At 45.5% G+C, this 21,557-nt stretch overlaps 2 protein-coding genes across 2 annotated transcripts in view; both read right to left on the bottom strand.

Annotated features, from left to right (window-relative positions):
* Positions 1–4,734, bottom strand: part of PARP1 (poly(ADP-ribose) polymerase 1) — a 54,441-nt gene extending 49,707 nt beyond the window's left edge. The window contains exon 1 of the mRNA XM_048843349.2: positions 4,497–4,734. Within this exon, the coding sequence (XP_048699306.1) occupies positions 4,497–4,616 (120 nt within the window). The 5' untranslated portion in view covers positions 4,617–4,734. The remainder of the gene's footprint in view (positions 1–4,496) is intronic.
* A 12,124-nt stretch (positions 4,735–16,858) lies between these two features.
* On the bottom strand, positions 16,859–20,980 carry LOC142071480 (uncharacterized). The gene is made up of 3 exons (XM_075126227.1): positions 20,328–20,980; positions 19,894–19,940; positions 16,859–16,924 (listed from the first exon to the last, which is right to left on the bottom strand). The coding sequence occupies exons 1-3, from the start codon at positions 20,905–20,907 to the stop codon at positions 16,859–16,861; spliced, it is 693 nt and encodes a 230-aa protein (XP_074982328.1). The 5' UTR covers positions 20,908–20,980.
* Between the last annotated feature and the right edge of the window lie 577 nt (positions 20,981–21,557).

Below are 21,557 nucleotides of genomic sequence, written 5' to 3'. Positions count from 1 at the left end.
GCACATTTCATTTTAAGAACACTTTCACAGCAGATTTGACAAAACTCAAATAAGGTACCAAACTGAGATTTCTAAAAATAGCTACAGCACTCTACCCAAGGTTTAAGAATCTGAAGTGCCGTCCAAAATCTGAAACGGACGGGGTGTGGAGCATGCTTTTGGAAGTCTTAAAAGAGCAACACTCTGATGAGGAAACTACAGAACCCAAACCACCAAAAAAGAAAATCAACCTTCTGCTGGTGACATCTGACTCAGATGATGAAAATGAACATGCGTGGATCTGCACTGCTTTGGATCGTTATCAAGCAGAACCCATCTCAGCATGGAAGCATGTCCTCTGGAATGTGGTTGAAGCACAAAGGGACATATGAAACTTTAGCGCATCTGGCACCAGGGTGGATAAAAATCAATGATTTTTTAAAAAAAAAATAAAAATCGGATTTTTTTAAATTTCAATTGGATTTTTTTATAAAATGCTTTTTATAGGAAAAAACCTATCTAAAAATAATAATAATAATATAAATAAAATAATTAAGATATCTTTGAGCTATAATGTATCTCATCATGGAATAGAGATTATAAATTCTAATTCTATAGTATGAGACAATATATTCATGTAATGTCTAAGAAAAGTTTCAGAGTAACAGCCATGTTAGTCTGTATTTGCAAAAAGAAAAGGAGTACTTGTGGCACCTTAGAGACTAACCAATTTATTTGAGCATAAGCTTTCGTGAGCTACAGATCACTTCATCGGAGCTGTAGCTCACGAAAGCTTATGCTCAAATACATTGGTTAGTCTCTAAGGTGCCACAAGTACTCCTTTTCTTTTTAAGAAAAGTTTGTAAATGAGTCCAATAGTTCATGGATTAGGGACCCAACCTTATAGGGTTCCAGCAGCTTCTGTATACATTATTTAGGTTAATCTTTCTATCTACCCAATGGGACTCAGTGCTCAGTCGAGAAGATACCATCAGAGATGCTTAGTTTTGCAGTTCTCAAACTGTGGAGTTGTGTCTCCAGAGATAACATACTTGTTAAACAGCAAAAATGTTTTTAAATAAATAATATAATATATAAAGGTGAGAAATAACAGACCTCAACCCTATTGTCCCTCTAAAAATTTGTGTACACAGTGTCAATCCCTTACCTCTCTCTAAAAGTGCAAAGTTTCAAAAACTTTAATGAATAGAAGATTGTTAGGTGCAGAATAGATCTGGACAAGGAGAAGAAGTCTGGAGATAAATGTGAGAAGAGAGGGATAGGCAGTAGAAACAAAAGTGAAACTGTTTGAGCAGCATACTCCAGAAGTCTTGAGGTCTTTCTGAGTGTAGCCTTCATTGATTTGAGATCTACCATACCATTTTCTCACTAGAAGGAAAAACCTGTAATGGCAGCAGGCCGTAAAAGAGACCCAGTTTGGGAACATTTTAATGAAGTTCCTCTACCTGTGGGTAAGACAGGCATGCGAGCAAAATGCAAACAGTGCAACACAGAAATGCAAGGCCTGGTAGCCCAAATGAAACAACATCATGAGAAGTGTTCCCTCTCAGGAGGAAGCTGCATTGAAATGATGAAAGGATCATGTCTGAACATGCAGGATCTTCAGGTTGGTAACAACCAACAAGAATGCACTCTTATGTAGAAATCCATGATTAAATCGAGTCATGATTTAAATCAATTTGATTTAAACCAAATCCACCTTGTCTGGCACATAAATATCTCGAAACACCAGCTACAACAGTGCCATGTGAACACCTGTTCTCACTTTCAGGTGACATTGTAAACAAGAAGCAGGCAGCATTAGCTCCGCAAATTGTAACCAACCTTGTTTGTCTGAGTGATTGGCTGACCAAGGAGTAGGACTGAGTGGACTTCTATGCTCTTAAAGTTTTACATTGTTTTATTTTAGAATGCAGTTTTTTTTAAAAAACAATTCTACATTCGTAAGTTCAACTTTCACGATAAAGAGATTGCACTACAGTACTTGTATGAGGTGAATTGAAAAATCTTTTTTGTTTGTTTTTACAGTGCAAATATTTGTAATAAAGATATAAAATGAGCACTGTACACATTGTATTTTGTGTTGTAATTGAAATTAATATACTTGAAAATGTAGTAAACATCCAAAAATATTTAAAATAAATGGTATTCTATTGTTGTTTAACAGCGTGATTAATCGTGATTAATTTTTTTCATCACTTGACAGCCCTTATAATATGTATTCCTCCTGCCTGTGTGGACTGAAAAAAAGTCATGAGGCATCATAAGCACATTTTAACCTTGGTAAATGCCCATCTCTCTCTGTACTAGCACTTTGGTAGACTAGGCATCAGCTGCCTCTAGTGTTTTCATCACCACTAAACTCCTCCAACCAAGACTAGAGGAGGCAGTGCTTATAATACTAGTACTGTACTGGGCCTACGCTTGCCCTACACTAAAAGTCGTAGGCTAGAAGCCCTAAGCTAAAACTTCTTTATCCAACAGGTTTCTTTCCTTTCCAGACAGATAAGAAGCAATGTTCTATAAGGCAGCGGAGGGCAAGCCGTATTTAAACATGGTTATGTTTAAAAGTACAGACAGGGTCTGAGATGAAAGGCTGGTTACATTTTTTTTTTTTAAACCACACTAGTCAAACACAAGTTTCCCTGAACACCACACTTTTCATCAGACCATGGGGAAAAGCAGAGCAAAGTGTGAGAATGCACTGCTAGGGTGGCGATACAGACTTCATTAAAAATGCAGAGATGGGGGAGCGAGGGCACGGAGATGCAAGCTGCCACTATAAATAGGTTTCAGAGGAACAGCCGTGTTAGTCTGTATTCGCAAAAAGAAAAGGAGTACTTGTGGCACCTTAGAGACTAACCAATTTATTTGAGCATGAGCTTTCGTGAGCTACAGCTCACTTCATCAGATGCATACCGTGGTGTTTCCACGGTATGCATCTGATAAAGTGAGCTGTAGCTCACGAAAGCTCATGCTCAAATAAATTGGTTAGTCTCTAAGGTGCCACAAGTACTCCTTTTCTTTTTATAAATAGGTTAAACTCATCCACAATTTGTCAGGAGGGAAGATTTAGGCCAGTAACAAACAACATTGTCAAACACATGCATTAAGCTGCCCAGGAAAAGGAAAGAATGTAAGTGAAAAAACCTCCACAGCTCTTCAGGAGACTGAGCTTACACTTCAACTGTATGCATCGTTTTGATCTCCAGCCCTCCCCATCTCCAACTATTTGTCTCCACATAAATGTCTCCAAGCTGCAGACTGAGGTAAACAGAGCATTGTAATGTGTTCAGCAAATGATAAGCAACTCACAAAACAATAATATTGAGGGGGAAAGGACAAATATTGCCCAGTCAGGAAGTTAACGAACAGTTAAGTGTCCAGGATCACATGGACTGTGAGAACAAGGGATAGAATTTCTATTGCTTTCCCCCAACTCAATAGATCACATCTTCCTGCGAAATCTGCTAACAAATTCAATTTAACTAATTCAATTCAAACAAACAGGGCGATGAAATTAAAATGGAAGCCATCTAGTACACAACTTAAGGTTTTCTTTGTTTTATTCCATCAAACAGCCACAGCAAAATAAAGCTGTGACAACGCAATAATCTGCGAGATTTTAACATGCTGTCTGCCTTTCATATTGCATTGCATTCTTGCTCCTTTCAGCCGATGCACTTCGAATGCACCCTTGTAAGGGTAGTGGGAAATCAAGTCATTTCTTCTGCCTGATGACAAATTTCAGATTAGCAGCCGTGTTAGTTAGTATCCGCAAAAAGAACAGGAGGACTTGCGGCACCTCAGAGACTAACCAATTTATTTGAGCGTAAGCTTTCATATCGGACGCTTATGCTCAAACAAATGTGCTAGTCTCTAAGGTGCCACAAGTCCTCCTGTTCTTTTTTCTGCCCGATGTGCACAGAGCACAACATCCCACCACATCAGCGCCCCCTCCTTACGAGCACAGGGGGCTTCACGCGAGCTTGCAAGCAAACGCAGGCCCGCACACACGCTACCGACTCCCCGCACTTGAGCGACCTGCCGCAACTCCGCCGGAGTCGAGTCGGAATTCCCTCCGGCACCGCCCCCCAAAACCCCCCCGCACAACCACCCAGGGAGCCGCCACCTGGCCCGCGGGCACAAATCCCGGCCACAACGACGGCGGGGGACAACGCGGGGCGACCGAGCGGGCTGGGAACCCGCACGAGCCCCGCCCCGCCCCGCGGCCGGAGCTGCCCAGCGCCGCGCCGGGGAGGGCCAGCCCCGCGTGCCGCGAAGAGCTGCGCGGGCCCGGCGCGTGCCGCACCCGGGGCGCTCTGCAGCCCGCGCGGCCGGGACGGACGAATGGGGCGGGCCCCGCGCCCCCGGCGGAAAGCGGCACGCGGCGGCCGGGGCCGCGCGGTCCCGTCCCCCCCGGGAGCTGCCAGGCAGGCGGCGCGGCAGCCGCGGGGCCCGTGGGCGGGGCCGGCGCCCCTGTGCCCACGCGGTACCTGCACCAAGATGGCCAGGCGCAGCGAGTCCTTGGCGATGCTCTCCCCGCATTTCTTGCAGGAGGCGCGGCCGCTCTTGGCGTACTCGGCCCGGTACAGCTTGTCCGCCGGCTCCGCCATGGCGGCCGGGGGCGCGGGCAGCGCAGCAGCAACAGCAGCGCCCAGCGAGAGACAGCGACCGACCGACCGACCGCCCCCCCGCGCGAGCCGAGTGCCGCGCGATCCACCCGGGCTCAGCCCAGCCGCCCGAGCCGCCGTTCGGCGATCGACTGAGGCTGCCTGGCGGGGCTCGGGGCGTTCCGGCTCGCTACGGTGTATCAATGGGAGGAAGGACGTAGCCAGAGGCGGGCGGGGGAAGAGAGGGTGTCACGTGGCGTCCCCTGCCGGAGCCGCGCTGTATAGTAGGGGGAGGGCGGCCCCCCGCCTATACCGCTCCTTGGCGGCGCTGCTGGGCGAGTCTCTGCAGCCCAGGGGCGCCTAAGGGTGGGGAACGTCTGCTGGCATCTAGTGAGGCATCGGTCAGGTCAGCCCATTGCCTGCTTGTTCACTTCCAGGCTCTAGAGAGGTTTAACCTTGACGTTAAAGCGGCTGAGGCGCTTTATACCCTTATCTTCTAGACCACTGCAGAGTTGTGCCATTATAACTGTCCCAGGAAGCCCCTCTTGGGGTAAAACTCACAGGAGGAGGAAAATTGCACTGGGTTCCAGAGAGGTCCTTCTACACCTTACCAGCCCCACTGTCCTCATTATCCCACAGGAGACCAGTGGCATCCACATCACAGCTTTGTGCCTCTACATGGGTGGCTTTAGGGAACCAAAACCCCTCTCCCAGCTCCCTGCCAGCATGGTCCCAATGGCTACAGCTGTTCCCCCATTCCTCTTAAAGGGGGAGTTAATACAGTTTCTCTGAAACTCATCAGAGCCAGAAAGCAAGTTGGATGGAATATGTGTGTCTTAGGATCTGGCGTGACCCATCTGCCCACACATTCTCAGCTTTCTTTCCCCATATGGAACCTAAACCACAGAGAGCCCTCTCCGAGCTGCCCCAGGGTGGTGGTGTTTCGATGTTAACCGCCACAGATTTCAGGGGAGATCTGCAGGGAGCAAAGCACTTCTGTCCATATATCTCAGGAGCATAATCTGACCCTGTGTGATCTCTATGTGTGTAAATGCCAGACTAGATCACAGAAAGTCACTTGAGTGCAGATGTGAATGGACAAAATCCTGTAGTTTCTGCTGACTTGTACGACAGGTCTTTCAGTTTAGCTCAGGTAGTGTCCACTTGCAATATAGTGGCTCTGTAGTGAATGCACAGATCATCCTTATCCTTCTGGGCACAGACTATAATCTTAGCATTCTCCCTAATTAACAAGGTTGCTGAAGCTCCCAGGTTTGATCTCTGTTGTAGACACCTGCATGTACAGTCAATGTGGAACTATAGTTAATTAGGTCAATATGTAACTTACATAACTTGCTGTAAATTCCACCGTGACTGAGATCATTACAGAAGAATCCCAATGTCATGAACTAACTGGGCATTGCAGAGCGGTGTTCAAAGAATCAGAAAGTTCAAAAAATTGAACATTTAAAAATTACAGTAGGTACAGTGCGTAACTTAATGTGCAAATCATTCAGTGACAATGTACATAGTGAATGGTAACAAATGTATGCAGTGTATCTTACAATCTTATATGAACATAGTGTACCTGTAGCCACTGGTGAAATAACACACTTCTGTTCTGAGTGCACATGTGTTCTACTCACTGCCAAGTACATATGTGTAGCTTCTTGATCGAGGGATACAGTTTTTTTCCCCCCAGGAAAAATGATTTATGCAACCGGTTGTTCATAACATCAGTGTCGTAAAATCGGGATTCTACTGCAGAACTTTGCTGCTGAAGTAAAATTTATATACGATTTCTGCTCTTCACACTACACTACAGCATTATTTTATTAAATATCCCTAAGCTTTACGTCACAGAAACCTGATATGACACTGTATGTTCAGTATACTTCTGGGAAGGGAGTCAGTTGCCAAAGGTGCAGGAACATGATTTTAGCTGATAAGGTGACCTATATTTAGTAGATATTGACCTATTTACCAAGAACTTTACACAAGAAGCAAATTCCAGAATGCGTATATTATGGAAAAGAGGAAACAATGTCATTTGGTATTCATCCAACACCCAGGAGATATACAGGACTGCTGCAGAGTCAAAATGCTGCAGAGTCTAAGATGCTTCAGTAACAAAATAAAAAGATATGGGGTTTCAAAAGCACCTCTCCAACCATTGATTGCTTTGTGATCTGAGAAGATGACAACATAGCTTGTAAAGCTGCAGGCATAGCCATAAAATCCGGGAGCTGCCAAAAGGGCCATTACTTCAAGTTATGTGTGTACACGTCAGCAGTTTCCATCCTTTGGGTCATCAGCAGTTATCAGCTCTCATTCTCCGCTCTCTAGCACAAACGCAGATTTGCCTAGTTACTTGCAACTGGTTGCTCATCAGATGCTAAGTGTGTCTTATAAGTCATGGCACTCTTCCTTTAAAGAAGAGCAGAGCCTAGTTCTTCTCTTGAAGCACAATGGCAAATAACATACAAATGTTCAGGAAGTAACTGAGAAGGACCATCTGTAAGTGGTTTGTGTCACGGTTTCAGAGTAACTGTACCTGTATTCCCCTCTCCATGATTCCGCGAGGGCACCCACTTAAAGTTTCCAGCTCCTAGTTGTCACCTGTCTTGGGTGGAGACCCATGTCTCTCTCCCTTCTCACCAGGGGTTTTAAGGCTGCACAGTTCCCTGCCTACATTGTGATATCCCCAACAAACCAGCCTGCCTAAAAGCCAGTGCTTTGCTTTCTCTCCAAGGGCTGTGAACAGCATATTTCCAGCAGTTACAAGTTAACACAGCTCCTTCTAAACAAGTACATGTGTTCTTAAGGTAAAAGCATTACATATAAAACATATAAACAAGTTACATATAAAACATATAATAAAATATTCCATATGCATGCTAAAAGCTTCCCAGAAGTCATGCATCAGTCTTATGGGGCCCTTAGTAGGCCAAAGTCTTTCCAACCCTTCTGTAAGAGGTGGGGCCTCCTTGGACAGAAGGTCCTGCCCACTTGGTGGATGAGAAAGAAGGCCCTGAGCCAGTTAAACCTAGCCTTTTGATATCAAAGGCCCTTGCTTTGTCTATTGGTCTCAGGAAAACCCAGCTAGAACCAGTACATGCAAACCTCCCCAGGGTGTGGCACCTCTCTAGAGGTGTTTACAATCTAAGTGATTCACCTTAATTGTCTCCCCACTGTTTTTGGTTCCTGGAGGACCTGTGATAACTCTCCTTCCTGGAGTTACATACAATCCCTGGGCCACAAAGATACATACATTTAATACAATATGGTCTCCAAAGATATTACATGTGGTTGCAATATCTATCACAGCTTGAACAGAAGGGTCAGGATAGGTGAATAGATGCAGTGGGGACTTGGAGCTCAAGATATATTTGTGGTACCGTGGACCAAGAGCAGGCAGAATAAAGTTCTGAGGACAGGAAAGGTACAGTCTCCCAGTGGATGGGAATGCTAGTAAGCAGGTGCTCTAGGAGCAACCGTGGGAGCATGGCAGGCAACAGATGAAAGCTCCCCAGCAGCTCTGGGGACATTATTGGTTCTGTGGGTGGAAGATCTGAGGTGCAAGCACTCTGGGGCCATCATTGATGCAGTAGGCAGACAACAGATGGAAGTTCTGGGGAGTGGGAGCTCTGAGAACAGCAGTGGTGTTGTAGGCAGGCAGCAGAATGGAGAAACAGCCACCTAGGAAGAACAAGATATTTATTTTTTCCTGTTTATTCATGGCACTGGAGGGGGTGAGGCAAAGTCAAATTTGGAGGGGAGCAGTGCCCTCTACCTCTACCAAGAAGGTATATGCTGCCAACTCATTCAGATGCTATTTATGCGTCATTCAGACCTGTCTCAGAATATGGTCTGACAATGGCAGCTGCAGCATGAGTGAGAATTTTATGTGGTGGCTGTGAATTGCTCAGAGCTTGTCTACATTTGAAATGCTACAGCAGCACTGCTGCACCGCTTCAGTGTAGACGCTGCCTACACCAATGGGAGGGCTTCTTCCATCGCTGTAGATATTGCACCTTCCCGAGAGGCAATAGCTAGGTCAACAGAAGAATTCTTTTGTCAATTTAGTAGTGTCTACACTGGGGGTTAGGTTGGCTTAACTATGCTGCTCAGGAGTGTGGATTTTTCACACCCCAAGGGATTTAGTTAATCTGATTTAATTTTCTAGTGTAGACCAGGTTTCAGTAACCAAGCCAAAATATACTGTTACAGTAAACTGGAGAAATCCATTATTTCACAGGTTTGTCTGCTAACAGCAATAGTGAATTTTGCTCATAATCTTTATGCGTTATTTGTGTTCAAGTGCTGAAAGAAAAATAAAAAGACCGGTCAATATATATATAAATCCAAAAGAACAACTGTCATCTTCTTTATCCCAGCTTCTGATCAGAAACAAATACAGACTAGAAACAATAGAAGGAGATTCTGGGCATATTAGCTTGTAAAGCCAGACATTACAGATCTTGATGAGTCCATAAGCAGGTCTTTACTCTGGGAAATGTCATTACATAACAATAATACATTTGTTTGCTGTATTGTTGTGGTTGTGTTGCTCCCAGGATATGAGAGAGACAGGGTAGACAAGTGGTGGAAGGTACAAGCTTTCAAACTTCACAGAGCTCTTATTCAGATTTGGGGAAGGAAACCAGTGTGTCTGAGCTAAATACAAATTGGGACAGACTGTTAAACACAAGGAGTTAACACATGCTGTGGGAGACCACTTAAAATTAAGTGGTCAATTCAGGGTTAGCAGGCAGTGGGATGTGTTACGAATTGTTGTAATGAGCCATAAATCCAGAATCTCTGTTGACACATTTGTTGCTGGCCAAGCTGTTTGAGTCCTGCTGGTGTTCTATATATGGTATGAATGGATGATTAGTAACAAAATGGTACTTGAGAATAGCTAACCTCAAGCTGTTACCTTTCATCTGTTAATGTTTGGAGATTAACTACACAAACTTCCACTAGGAGTGCCCAAACTGTGGCCCAAACACTTTCCCCACAGTCTGAAAATCCATATAACTGCAGGGTTATATGATCAACAAGTTTAGTGTTGATGAACTCAGCTAAGAAGCAAGTCTAGGCCTCCATCAAGGAAGATACTCCATCAAGCAAATATTAGGGTTACAGGGAGAGCTGGTTCGGAAGCAGGGAGAGAGTGTGTGTGTTTGTAGAAGGGAGAATTTCAAGACAATTTTGTAGAAGTTTCACCCCTTATTTTCAAAATTTTGATTATTCAAAATAGGTTGCTGAAGTATAGAGCTGGTCAAGGAATAAGAGCTGGTCGAGAAATAATTTGTGGAAATGTTACTGAAATTTTTCTAGACTTTGTTTCAAATTTTGAATTTAAAAATTTGAGGAATTTCAACCAACTGTAACTGAGGCTCATTGAAATCAATGACAAAGAACCCACTGACTTTAATGGTGCAGCACCAGGACCTTGTTTTGATAGAATTTTATGTATATTTTCAAAGGCAATTTTGGTGTAGTGGCCATTGGCACTGCCATGCCTGAGCAATGCAATCTTTTTTCTCTCTAGAAGTCTGGAATGCTCTAAACAAGAGACATGTTACAATTTCTGTAGGAGACCTAAAAAAATTTAGGTATGTAAATTCTGGTAAATTCTTGCATGCAAACTCTGATAAAATTTATCATTGACTTGCTAAGGAAGTAGGGCTCAGTTTAATGCCTACAGTTTAATGCCAAGTTCCATGACATTTTTTCCCATCTGTGTAACACCTTTTATTCAAAAGGATCCTCAAGAACTTCAGAAGCTCTGTACAGAGACAGGCAGTGTGGTCACGTAGCTTGAGCCAGGAACTAGTGACTGACACTGACTTTAGGTTGACCAGATGTACCGTTTTTAAAGGGACAGTCCCAATATTCCGGATTTTGTCTTATATAGGTGCCTATTACTCCCCACCTCCATCCCAATTTTTCATGCTGGGATGAAGTCACCCTATCTAGTCTAGGCTATCTAGTCACCCTAATTTACTCCCTCCATGGCCTTCTGCAAGTCACTTAATCTATCCATCTAAATTTCCACATCATCAAATGGGGACGATATTTGCCTGCCGCTTAGGAATACTGTACGGTTTAGTTAGTTGGTGTCTGTACTGTGCTCTGAAGTAAATGCTGAAAGTATTATATAGAAAAGAATGGCATCACCTGCTGGTGAAATTTAAAAGCTGATTAGTTGCACATAGCAACAGTATCCAACAGCAGACCAGGAAGTGAAAACTATAGGCTATGTCTACCCTACCGCGGTAAGTCGACCTATGCTACGCAACTCCAGCTACCTTAGGTCAAGTTACCGCAGGGTCTACACCGCGGGGGGTTGACGGGAGAAAATCTCCTGTCGACTTACCTTACTCTTCTCATCAGGGGTAGAGTACAGGGGTCACACTGGAGAGCGATCTGCAGTCAATTTAGCGGGTCTTTATTAGACCCACTAAATCAACTGCCGGTGGATCGACGTCAGAGGGTCGATCCCCGCGGTAGTGTAGACCTGCCCTATGATTTGCAATTGAAATGGTAAGTATGGTGAGAATGTAGTCACCCACACACGTGCTCACCCCTGCTGTGTAAACACCCATGGGATGGAGGTTTAGATGGTGGAGTGGGTGGGAGGAAGAACAGAAAATTTCAGGATATGGTTTGCTGTCTCCTCTTGGGTAGGAGGAATCTATGGGCTAGTCTTCATTACAAGCGCTATAGCGGCGCAGCTGCACCGAGAAGCTCTCCCACTGACATAGCACTGTCCACACTGGTGCTTAGGTTGGTGTAACTGAGGGCTTGTCTACACTGGCACTTTACACCTCTGCAACTTTCTCACTCAGGGGTGTGAATAAACACCCCCCTGAGTGCAGCAAGTTTCAGCGCTGTAAAGCACTGGTGTAGACAGTGCACCAGTGCTGGGAGCCATGGAGGTGGGGTTTTTTAGAGCGCTGGGAGAGCTTAGGGGTGGCTTAGGGCTTGTCTACACTGGCAGCGTTAAAGCACTGCTGCAGCATCAATTCGAGTAGCACCGTGGGATCAGAGGAAGAACATATAGTCCAAGGTTTTAAAATATGCCCCCAAACTTTGTATCCTCCTTCTCTGAGGAATTCAGACGTTCAACAGAAATACAGGCAGCATCTTAAGAACAGGATCTAACACAAAATGTCATTTAATTTTATTATATTTACGCAGAACCCTGCTCTTATGAGTGAGTGGTTATATGAATCATTTTTCCTGATAGGGAAAAGAAAATCTTATCCATCGATCAACAAGGTACATGCATGTATACTTGAGCAGAGGACATGCACACTCAAAACATGGGTGTATTATTTCACCAGCGGCTACAGGAACACTGTGTTCACACAAACAGACAAGACTGTAAGAGGCACATTGAACATTTGTTACCATTCATTCGTTATGTACGTTATCACTGAATGATTAACAAATTAATGTATGCACTGTACCTATTGTAATTTGGAGATGTTAAATTTCATGGACTCCTCATTCCCCAGTTCATAAAAATCGGTGTTCAACTGTATTCATTAGCACAGACAATTTTTGATACTAGCATATTTTGAATATTCTATATTTAGGTAGGAAAAAAATTACATTGTTATCCACTAGATGGCCCTATCTACACACAAACTAAGTCTCATTCATGTGTATGATAGGATTCATAGGAAAGAGAGATGGAAAAGACCCACCAGGAGCCAGAGCGGGATTGTCCCCTATAGTGTATTCCCCATGGCTTTTGTCCTATCTAGCTTTAAGTGTGTCAAGCTATGAGGCTTTCACCACATCCTTTGGGAAATTATTCCAGAGTCTAACGGTGCCTTCTTGCAATTTCAAGGAGTGTGACACCATCTCACTCCTGAGGCACTTCGAACAGAGAAGTAAACCAGAAAAGAATAAGGTTTCAATCCTCTGAAAATACTCTGTTGTTTCTTCTCTAGACACCGTAGGGCTGCCAGTCAGTGCGAAGCTCATTGTTATAATTAGTGCTTCCCGCAACTCCATGGCCATTGTCTCTCTGAAGACATGCAGCATTATGTAAAGGACTGAGCACAGGACAAGCCGCCAGGTTCTCATCCTATTGTTATTCAAGATAATTAGCTCAAATCTAGCTTGGGTATGTGTACATGTGCTGCGATCACACCTGTAATTGCAGTGTAGCCATACCAGCTGATGCTCAGGGCTTGTCTACACTGGTACTTTACAGCGCTGCAACTGTCTCGCTCAGGGGTGTGAAAATATACACCTCTGAGCACTGCAAGTTTCAGCGCTGTAAATTGCCAGTGTAGACAGTGCACCAGTGCTGGGAGCTCTTCCCCTCGTGGAGGTGGGTTTTTTATAGCTCTCTCCCAGCGCTACGCTGCAACTACACAGCCACGTTGCTAGTGAAGACGTGCCCTTAGTTATACCCGCACTGGTAAAGTTACACTGCTGTAGTTATATCAGTATAACTCCATGTTTGGACACACTAATTCTGGAATAAGTCACTTTCAAAGTGACAAACTAAACTGGGAAAGGGCCCTTTTATCCTGGAATAAGTGTGTCCACATGGGGAGTTACAGCAGTATAACTATAGCACTTTAAGTTCACACCCATGTCTATATTAGGGGTGCTACACTGGCATGGCTAGGGCAGCTGTAGTATAGATGCAGTCTGCAGTGACAGAGGGGATTTTTCTCTCTCTGTAGCAACTCCACCTCCCCAAGTGACAGTAGCTATGTCACTGGAAGCATTCTTCCATCAGCCTAGCTGCGTCTACACCAGGATTTAAGTCAACATACGTACAGTGCTTAGGAGTATAGATTTTTCAGACCCCTGAGCACTGTAGCTACGTCAACTTAAGTTTTAACTGTAGACCATATCTTATACTGGTATAACAGCATTGTGGGCAGTTTTTTCATTGGATTGCGGGATACCTTGTGGAGGCCAGGGGAATTATGGGACAAGGGTCAAACTCCCATAATCCCTCCTATTGTATCCTGTTGGTTTGAATGAGAGGAGAATCAGGCCCCAACAGGCCGTTAGTAAACAACAGTGGCTTTTCTTAATGACACAAAGCTCAGCCCTTCCACTTGTGCTGTACAGACAGTGTCTTCAGAGTCATAGCAACCAGGCTCTGCCAGGGTGCTTTGGGGCTCAAGTTATGATGTGGGGAAAGAGGCCTTCCGCCAGCATTTCCACCCAGCTGAGCATCTGATAGAAGTGAGACATTTACTGCTTGTAACCCGAAGGAGCGTCAGAACTGTTCTCTCTTATGCCTGGATGAGTCACTGGAGAAGAGTTTCCCTTACCTACCCTTTCGTCTTAGGTAGCTTGACAGGTCCCTGGTTGAGATTTTTTTAAATATAAACTCATTTTAGTGGGAGGATCAAACGAGTTCACTGACAAGTTATCCTCTCTTTGCTGCTGCCTCATTCTCTCTCTCAGCCCTCGCAGTACCATGGATTTTGCAGGCAGTGCCACCAATTCGGCGTTTAACAGTAGACAGCAGCCACCGAGGGCCTGATCCTGACTTCTTTACTCATGGTAATAGTCTGAATGATCTCAGTGGGACTACTCCTGTGAGTAAGGGTTGTATAATTGGGGCCTTTAATCTACTGGTGGTGAACTGGGGCTGGGTGTGTACTACCACACTTAAATGTCTATATTTAGTTTGATTTGTACACTTAATAAACTGGTGCACCTGTCCTCGCTCTGGGAGGACCTGGACTCTAAAACTATGATAAAAAATACACTCTTCTAGTAGCCTCTCCTGAAAAGAATGTAAGTCGGACTTACATGATGCTCAGGCTTTTTGTTGACCCTTTGGACGGGGTGAATTTGAACCTTAAGAATAGACTTCACCCTCCCCAATTACTGGAAATTCTGCATTTACAGACCAGCTCAGAAAGCTCCAAGAAACAGCTCTGACAGCTCCTCCCGCCAGCAGCCTGTTTCTTTCAGTCTTCCTGATGTTGGGGGAGGAAGACGTTGGAAGAGATGGAGTTGGAGGTGGGTGGTGTGGGTGCAAAAGCATCTCAAATTTCTCGACTGAAGGCTTAACCCTGCAGTCTGGGTTGAGCAGGTTCACTGATGATGTAAACGGTGGCGTCAGTTACACATCCAGGGTGGGGGGATGATTGTGCAGCCTCTGAGTACAAGCAATTTCCATTGCAGTCAATAACACCGGCTCAAGCAAAGCTAGCTCTGACGTTCCCCTTTGGTGTTATCTGGACCAGTGATCTGCTAGGTAACTCCAGTCCTTGACTCTGGGAGCCAGCTTTACCCTGCTCTGCTGTGAGAACCCCCACTCCTGGGCTGTTCACGCACAGCCTCTAGCATGTAAGGTACTCCTTGGATTGTGCAACCGAGTGACACTAGTCAATATCTCCAGCCCCAGACACAACCCTAGGAACCTCCGTCTTGCAATGTCCGGTATGCCCACTGGATGCAGCAAGCTTATATGAGCTCATCAATTTAACAAAAAATTGATATGTACCAGGCTTGTTATCCCAAGGGGAGTCTCTGACACTCTTCAAACCAAACACACTGCTTCAGGTAGAACAAACAAATTTATTAACTACAAAGATAGATTTAAGTGATATTAAGTGATAGGCAAAAGGTCAGAGTTAGTTACCAAAAGAAATACAATATAAGCATGCAGTCTAAACTCTCAATCCTATTAGACTGGGCAGCAATTAGATTAAGCAGTTTTTCTCACCCCAGTAGATATTGCAGTCCTTAATATACAGGTTTGTTCCTTAAACCTGGGCCAATCTCCTCTGTTGGAGTCTTGTCTTCTTCTCAGAGTAGCAGCCGTGTTAGTCTGTATCCACAAAAAGAAAAGGAGTACTTGTGGCACTTTAGAGACTAACAAATTTATTTGAGCATAAGCTTTCCGAGCCGATGAAGTGAGCTGTAGCTCACAAAAGCTTATGCTCAAATAAATTTGTTAATCTCTAAGATGCCACAAGTACTCCTTTTCTTTTTGTCTTCTTCTCAGTGTCTTAGATACTTGCAGAGAAGGTGGGGGCAGGAGAAGGGCCACGTATGTGTCCATTCTCTCTGTTTTATACCCTCAGTCCATGTGCTTGGGGAGTACAAGTCTAGGCATGTGTGGGGGGCATTGCTGAGTCTCTCCAAGCAAGGTTGAGCAATTCCCCTGATGTGGCCTCATGCAGATGAGTCATTGCATTGTAGCTCCCTTGCTGGACAATGGCTGTTGATGGGTTGTTTGACCTCTGGGGCCCAGGCGTTAGTTACTTTCCTTGCTGTTGCCTCTGGGGAGCTAATATCTGGGTGATTCCCCAATTTACAGCATGTTTTAGTGACAATCATACAACACAATTTTCATAACTTCATATGCATTAATGATACACATATATGGATAGCAAAATGACTTTCAGAAGATCATAACCTTTCCCCTGATACCTTACAAGGCATGCTTTATATGTAAGATCACGATTATATGAAAATGAGGAATATGGGGGTTACAGTATGCTCCCCCAGGGTATAGAATGTCACACTATCACACTTCTAAGCCTCTCCCTTTCCATAGAACTAATCCCCTCATGATCTTTAATCACCAATGAAGTAGGGAGGTGCTATTATCCCCATTTTACATGTTTGGGAGCTGAGGCACACATAGGCAGAGGGACATTCAATGAAATTAAAAGGTGGGGAATTAAAAATTGATTGGGTGAAAAAATATTTCCTTCTCTATATAATTAACCCTTGAAACTCACTGCCACAGGCAGCAACTGAGACCAAGAATTTAAGATTAAAAAAGGGATTGGACACGTATATCAAGATTATCTAGAGTTACAAATTTTGGATGGGATTAAACCTTGTGCTTCTGGGTTTAAGAAGCTCTAACCATTAGAGATCAGGATGAGACCTAATAGAGGAATGGATCATCCCACCTCTGCTTTCTTAAGTCTTCCTCTGAAGCTGGCCACTGTCAGAGATGGAATACTAGACTTTAGGGCTGATGCAGTCTGGTTTCCTATAACTTGCCCAAGGTCACACAGAGCGGGAAATTGAACCTGGTTCTCCCAGCTCTCAAGCTAGCCATTGTACCATCCTTCAGTTAGAACTACAGCACTAGGACCCACAAAAAAGGAAATGAACTTCATCTCTGGCAAGCCTTAAGTTTTGTGTGGACTCTACCCAATGTCCTGTGAGCCTCAACCTTGGGAAACCAAAGCTCAACCAATTCTTTCTGCTCGTGACACTCCTTAAGCATTGGTGTCCCTCTTCACCACCTGCAATGTGGCCTCTAATGACCCCTTGTGTGGATGCCACTAGTAAAAAAAATAATCAATACGAATGAGGAAGCAGCAGCATGGAAACATATTTGCAAGCTTGAATCAGGAGAAGAGAGGAGAGAGAATAAGAAATATTCAGTTTCTCAAATATACATAAAGCCAGGATCAGAAGCTGAGAAGGGGAGTTAACATTAGAGATTGTCCTGAAACTAATCCCCAGATCCACTCTCAGATCAGACTTCTCTCCAAGATGAGCCAAAACCAATCACTGAATCATGGTCAGGGGCACATCTCTGCTCCAGTCCACTATGACTCATTTGCTTTAACTAGCAGATATTGCTAGTGTGCCAGACAATTGGCGTGTACGCTCCAACTGTCTTGGTATTCTTATTTACCCATTGTGGCCACCAAAAGGTACTGGGGGCGGAGGGGCTGGACCTCCGTGAGCACAAGGTATGAAGCAGGGAGAGTCAGTTAGACTTCCATTTCTCTTTCTGAATGTGGTAGGAGAAGAGGTAAGAAGAATGAGCTAGGGCACTAAAGAGAGCAGACAGTCTATGGGTATGTCTACACTACGAAATTAAGTTGAATTTATAGAAGTCGGTTTTTTAGAAATCGGTTTTATATATTCGAGTGTGTGTGTCCCCACAGAAAATGCTCTAAGTGCATTAAGTGCATTAACTCGGCGGAGCGCTTCCACAGTACCGAGGCAAGCGTCGACTTCCGGAGCGTTGCACTGTGGGTAGCTATCCCACAGTTCCCGCAGTCTCCGCTGCCCATTGGAATTCTGGGTTGAGATCCCAATGCCTGATGGGGCTAAAACATTGTCGCGGGTGGTTCTGGGTACATATCGTCAGCCCCCCGTTCCCTCCCTCCCCCCTCCATGAAAGCAAGGGCAGACAATCATTTCGCGCCTTTTTTCCTGAGTTACCTGTGCAGACGCCATACCACGGCAAGCATGGAGCCCGCTCAGCTCACTTTGGCAATTAGGAGCACATTAACCACCACACGCATTATTCAGCAGTATATGCAGCACCAGAACATGGCAACGCGATACCGGGCGAGGAGGCGACGTCAGCGCGGTCCCGTGAGTGATCAGGACATGGACACAGATTTCTCTGAAAGCATGGGCCCTGACAATGCATGCATCATGGTGCTAATGGGGCAGGTTCATGCTGTGGAACGCCGATTCTGGGCTCGGGAAACAAGCACAGACTGGTGGGACCGCATAGTGTTGCAGGTCTGGGACGATTCCCAGTGGCTGCGAAACTTTCACATGCGTAGGGGCACTTTCATGGAACTTTGTGACTTGCTTTCCCCTGCCCTGAAGCGCATGAATACCAAGATGAGAGCAGCCCTCACAGTTGAGAAGCGAGTGGCGATAGCCCTGTGGAAGCTTGCAACGCCAGACAGCTACCGGTCAGTTGGGAATCAATTTGGAGTGGGCAAATCTACTGTGGGGGCTGCTGTGATGCAAGTAGCCCACGCAATCAAAGATCTGCTGATATCAAGGGTAGTGACCCTGGGAAATGTGCAGGTCATAGTGGATGGCTTTGCTGCAATGGGATTCCCTAACTGTGGTGGGGCTATAGACGGAACCCATATCCCTATATTGGCACCGGAGCACCAAGCCGCCGAGTACATAAACCGCAAGGGGTACTTTTCGATAGTGCTGCAAGCTCTGGTGGATCACAAGGGACGTTTCACCAACATCAACGTGGGATGGCCGGGAAAGGTGCATGATGCTCGCATCTTCAGGAACTCTGGTCTGTTTCAAAAGCTGCAGGAAGGGACTTTATTCCCAGACCAGAAAATAACTGTTGGGGATGTTGAAATGCCTATATGTATCCTTGGGGACCCAGCCTACCCCTTAATGCCATGGCTCATGAAGCCATACACAGGCAGCCTGGACAGTGGTCAGGAGCTGTTCAACTACAGGCTGAGCAAGTGCAGAATGGTGGTAGAATGTGCATTTGGACGTTTAAAGGCGCGCTGGCGCAGTTTACTGACTCGCTTAGACCTCAGCGAAACCAATATTCCCACTGTTATTACTGCTTGTTGTGTGCTCCACAATATCTGTGAGAGTAAGGGGGAGACGTTTATGGCGGGGTGGGAGGTTGAGGCAAATCTCCTAGCTGCTGGTTACGCGCAGCCAGACACCAGGGCGGTTAGAAGAGCACAGAAGGACGCGGTACGCATCAGAGAAGCTTTGAAAACCAGTTTCATGACTGGCCAGGCTACGGTGTGAAAGTTCTGTTTGTTTCTCCTTGATGAACCCCCCCGCCCCTTGGTTCACTCTACTTCCCTGTAAGCTAACCACCCTCCCCTCCTCCCTTTAATCATTGCTTGCAGAGCCAATAAAGTCATTGCTGCTTCACAGTCATGCATTCGTTATTCATTCATCACACAAATAGGGGGATGACTACCAAGGTAGCCCAGGAGGGGTGGTGGAGGAGGGAAGGAAAATGCCACACAGCACTTTAAGCACAGCACTTTAAAAGTTTACAACTTTAAAATTTATTGAATGACAGCCTTCTTTTTTTTGGGCAATCCTCTGTGGTGGAGTGGCTGGTTGGCCGGAGGCCCCCCCACCGCGTTCTTGGGCGTCTGGGTGTGGAGGCTATGGAACTTGGGGAGGAGGGCGGTTGGTTACAGAGGGGCTGCAGTGGCAGTCTGTGCTCCAGCTGCCTTTGCTGCAGCTCAACCATACACTGGAGCATACTGGTTTGGTCCTGCAGCAGCCTCAGCATTGAATCCTGCCTCCTCTCATCACGCTGCCGCCACCTTTGAGCTTCAGCCCTGTCTTCAGCCCGCCACTTACTCTCTTCAGCCTGCCACTTACTCTCTTCAGCCCTCCACCTCTCCTCCCGGTCATTTTGTGCTTTCCTGCACTCTGACATTATTTGCCTCCACGCATTCGTCTGTGCTCTGTCAGTGTGGGAGGACAGCATGAGCTCGGAGAACATTTCATCGCGAGTGCGTTTTTTTTTCTTTCTAATCTTTACTAGCCTCTGGGAAGGAGAAGATCCTGTGATCATTGAAACACATGCAGCTGGTGGAGAAAAAAAAAGGGACAGCGGTATTTAAAAAGACACATTTTATAAAACAGTCGCTACACTCTTTCAGGGTAAACCTTGCTGTTAACATTACATACATAGCACATGTGCTTTCGTTACAAGGTCGCATTTTGCCTCCTCCCACCGCGTGAACGGATTTTTGTTGAATGCCAGCAAACATACACTGCAATGCTTTGTTCTACAGTGATTCCCGAGTACGTGTTACTGGCCTGGAGTGGTAAAGTGTCCTACCATGAAGGACGAAATAAGGCTGCCCTCCCCAGAAACCTTTTGCAAAGGCAGAACCGCAAATGCCAGGGCAAAGTAATCCTTTCACATGCTTGCTTTTAAACCATGTATAGCATTTTAAAAGGTACACTCACCAGAGGTCCCTTCTCCGCCTGCTGAGTCCAGGAGGCAGCCTTGGGTGGGTTCGGGGGGTACTGGCTCCAGGTCTAGGGTGAGAAACAGTTCCTGGCTGTCGGGAAAACCGGTTTCTCTGCTTGCTTGCTGTGAGCTATCTACAACCTCCTCATCATCATCTTCTTCGTCCCCAAAACCTACTTCCGTATTGCCTCCATCTCCATTGAAGGAGTCAAACAACACGGCTGGGGTAGTGGTGGCTGAACCCCCTAAAATGGCATGCAGCTCATCATAGAAGCGGCATGTTTGGGGCTCTGACCCAGAGCGGCTGTTCGCCTCTCTGGTTTTCTGGTAGGCTTGCCTCAGCTCCTTCAGTTTCACGCGGCACTGCTTCGGGTCCCTGTTATGGCCTCTGTCCTTCATGCCCTGGGAGATTTTCAGAAAGGTTTTGGCATTTCGAAAACTGGAACGGAGTTCTGATAGCACGGATTCCTCTCCCCAAACAGCGATCAGATCCCGTACCTCCCGTTCGGTCCATGCTGGAGCTCTTTTGCGATTCTGGGACTCCATCATGGTCACCTGTGCTGATGAGCTCTGCATGGTCACCTGCAGCTTGCCACGCTGGCCAAACAGGAAATGAGATTCAAAAGTTCGCGGTTCTTTTCCTGTCTACCTGGCCAGTGCATCTGAGTTGAGAGTGCTGTCCAGAGCGGTCATAATGGAGCACTCTGGGATAGCTCCCGGAGGCCAATACCATCGAATTGTGTCCACAGTACCCCAAATTCGAGCCGGCAACGTCAATTTAAGTGCTAATCCACTTGTCAGGGGTGGAGTAAGGAAATCGATTTTAAGAGCCCTTTAAGTCGAAATAAAGGGCTTCATTGTGTGGATGGGTGCAGGTTTAAATTGATTTAACGCTGCTAAATTCGACCTAAAGTCCTAGTGTAGACCAGGGCTATCTGGTGTCACTATTAGTGGTACAATTGATAATGGGCAATGAGTGCACGGGAGGATGGGAAAGGTAAAACTTCCATAGACTACAATGTGCTTTGGATGAAGGACCATAATACTTATATCTACAGACTCCTGCCACAGAAATGCAACCACCTTTAGGATGGGACATTGCAACTTTTTAAACAGTGCTCAGTGAAGCTTCAGATGGAATTTAGGGAGGGAGAGCCAAAACCGAGCTCTCTCTGCTTCTGTGTATATTGGCTCTTTTTATCTGGTGAAGGCTGTACTTGATTTTG

Source organism: Caretta caretta, chromosome 3 (genome assembly GCF_965140235.1).
Source record: "Caretta caretta isolate rCarCar2 chromosome 3, rCarCar1.hap1, whole genome shotgun sequence".
NCBI lineage: Eukaryota > Metazoa > Chordata > Testudines > Cheloniidae > Caretta > Caretta caretta.
Note: the sequence above shows the minus strand (reverse complement) of the source record. Positions and strands in the feature narration are given on the sequence as shown.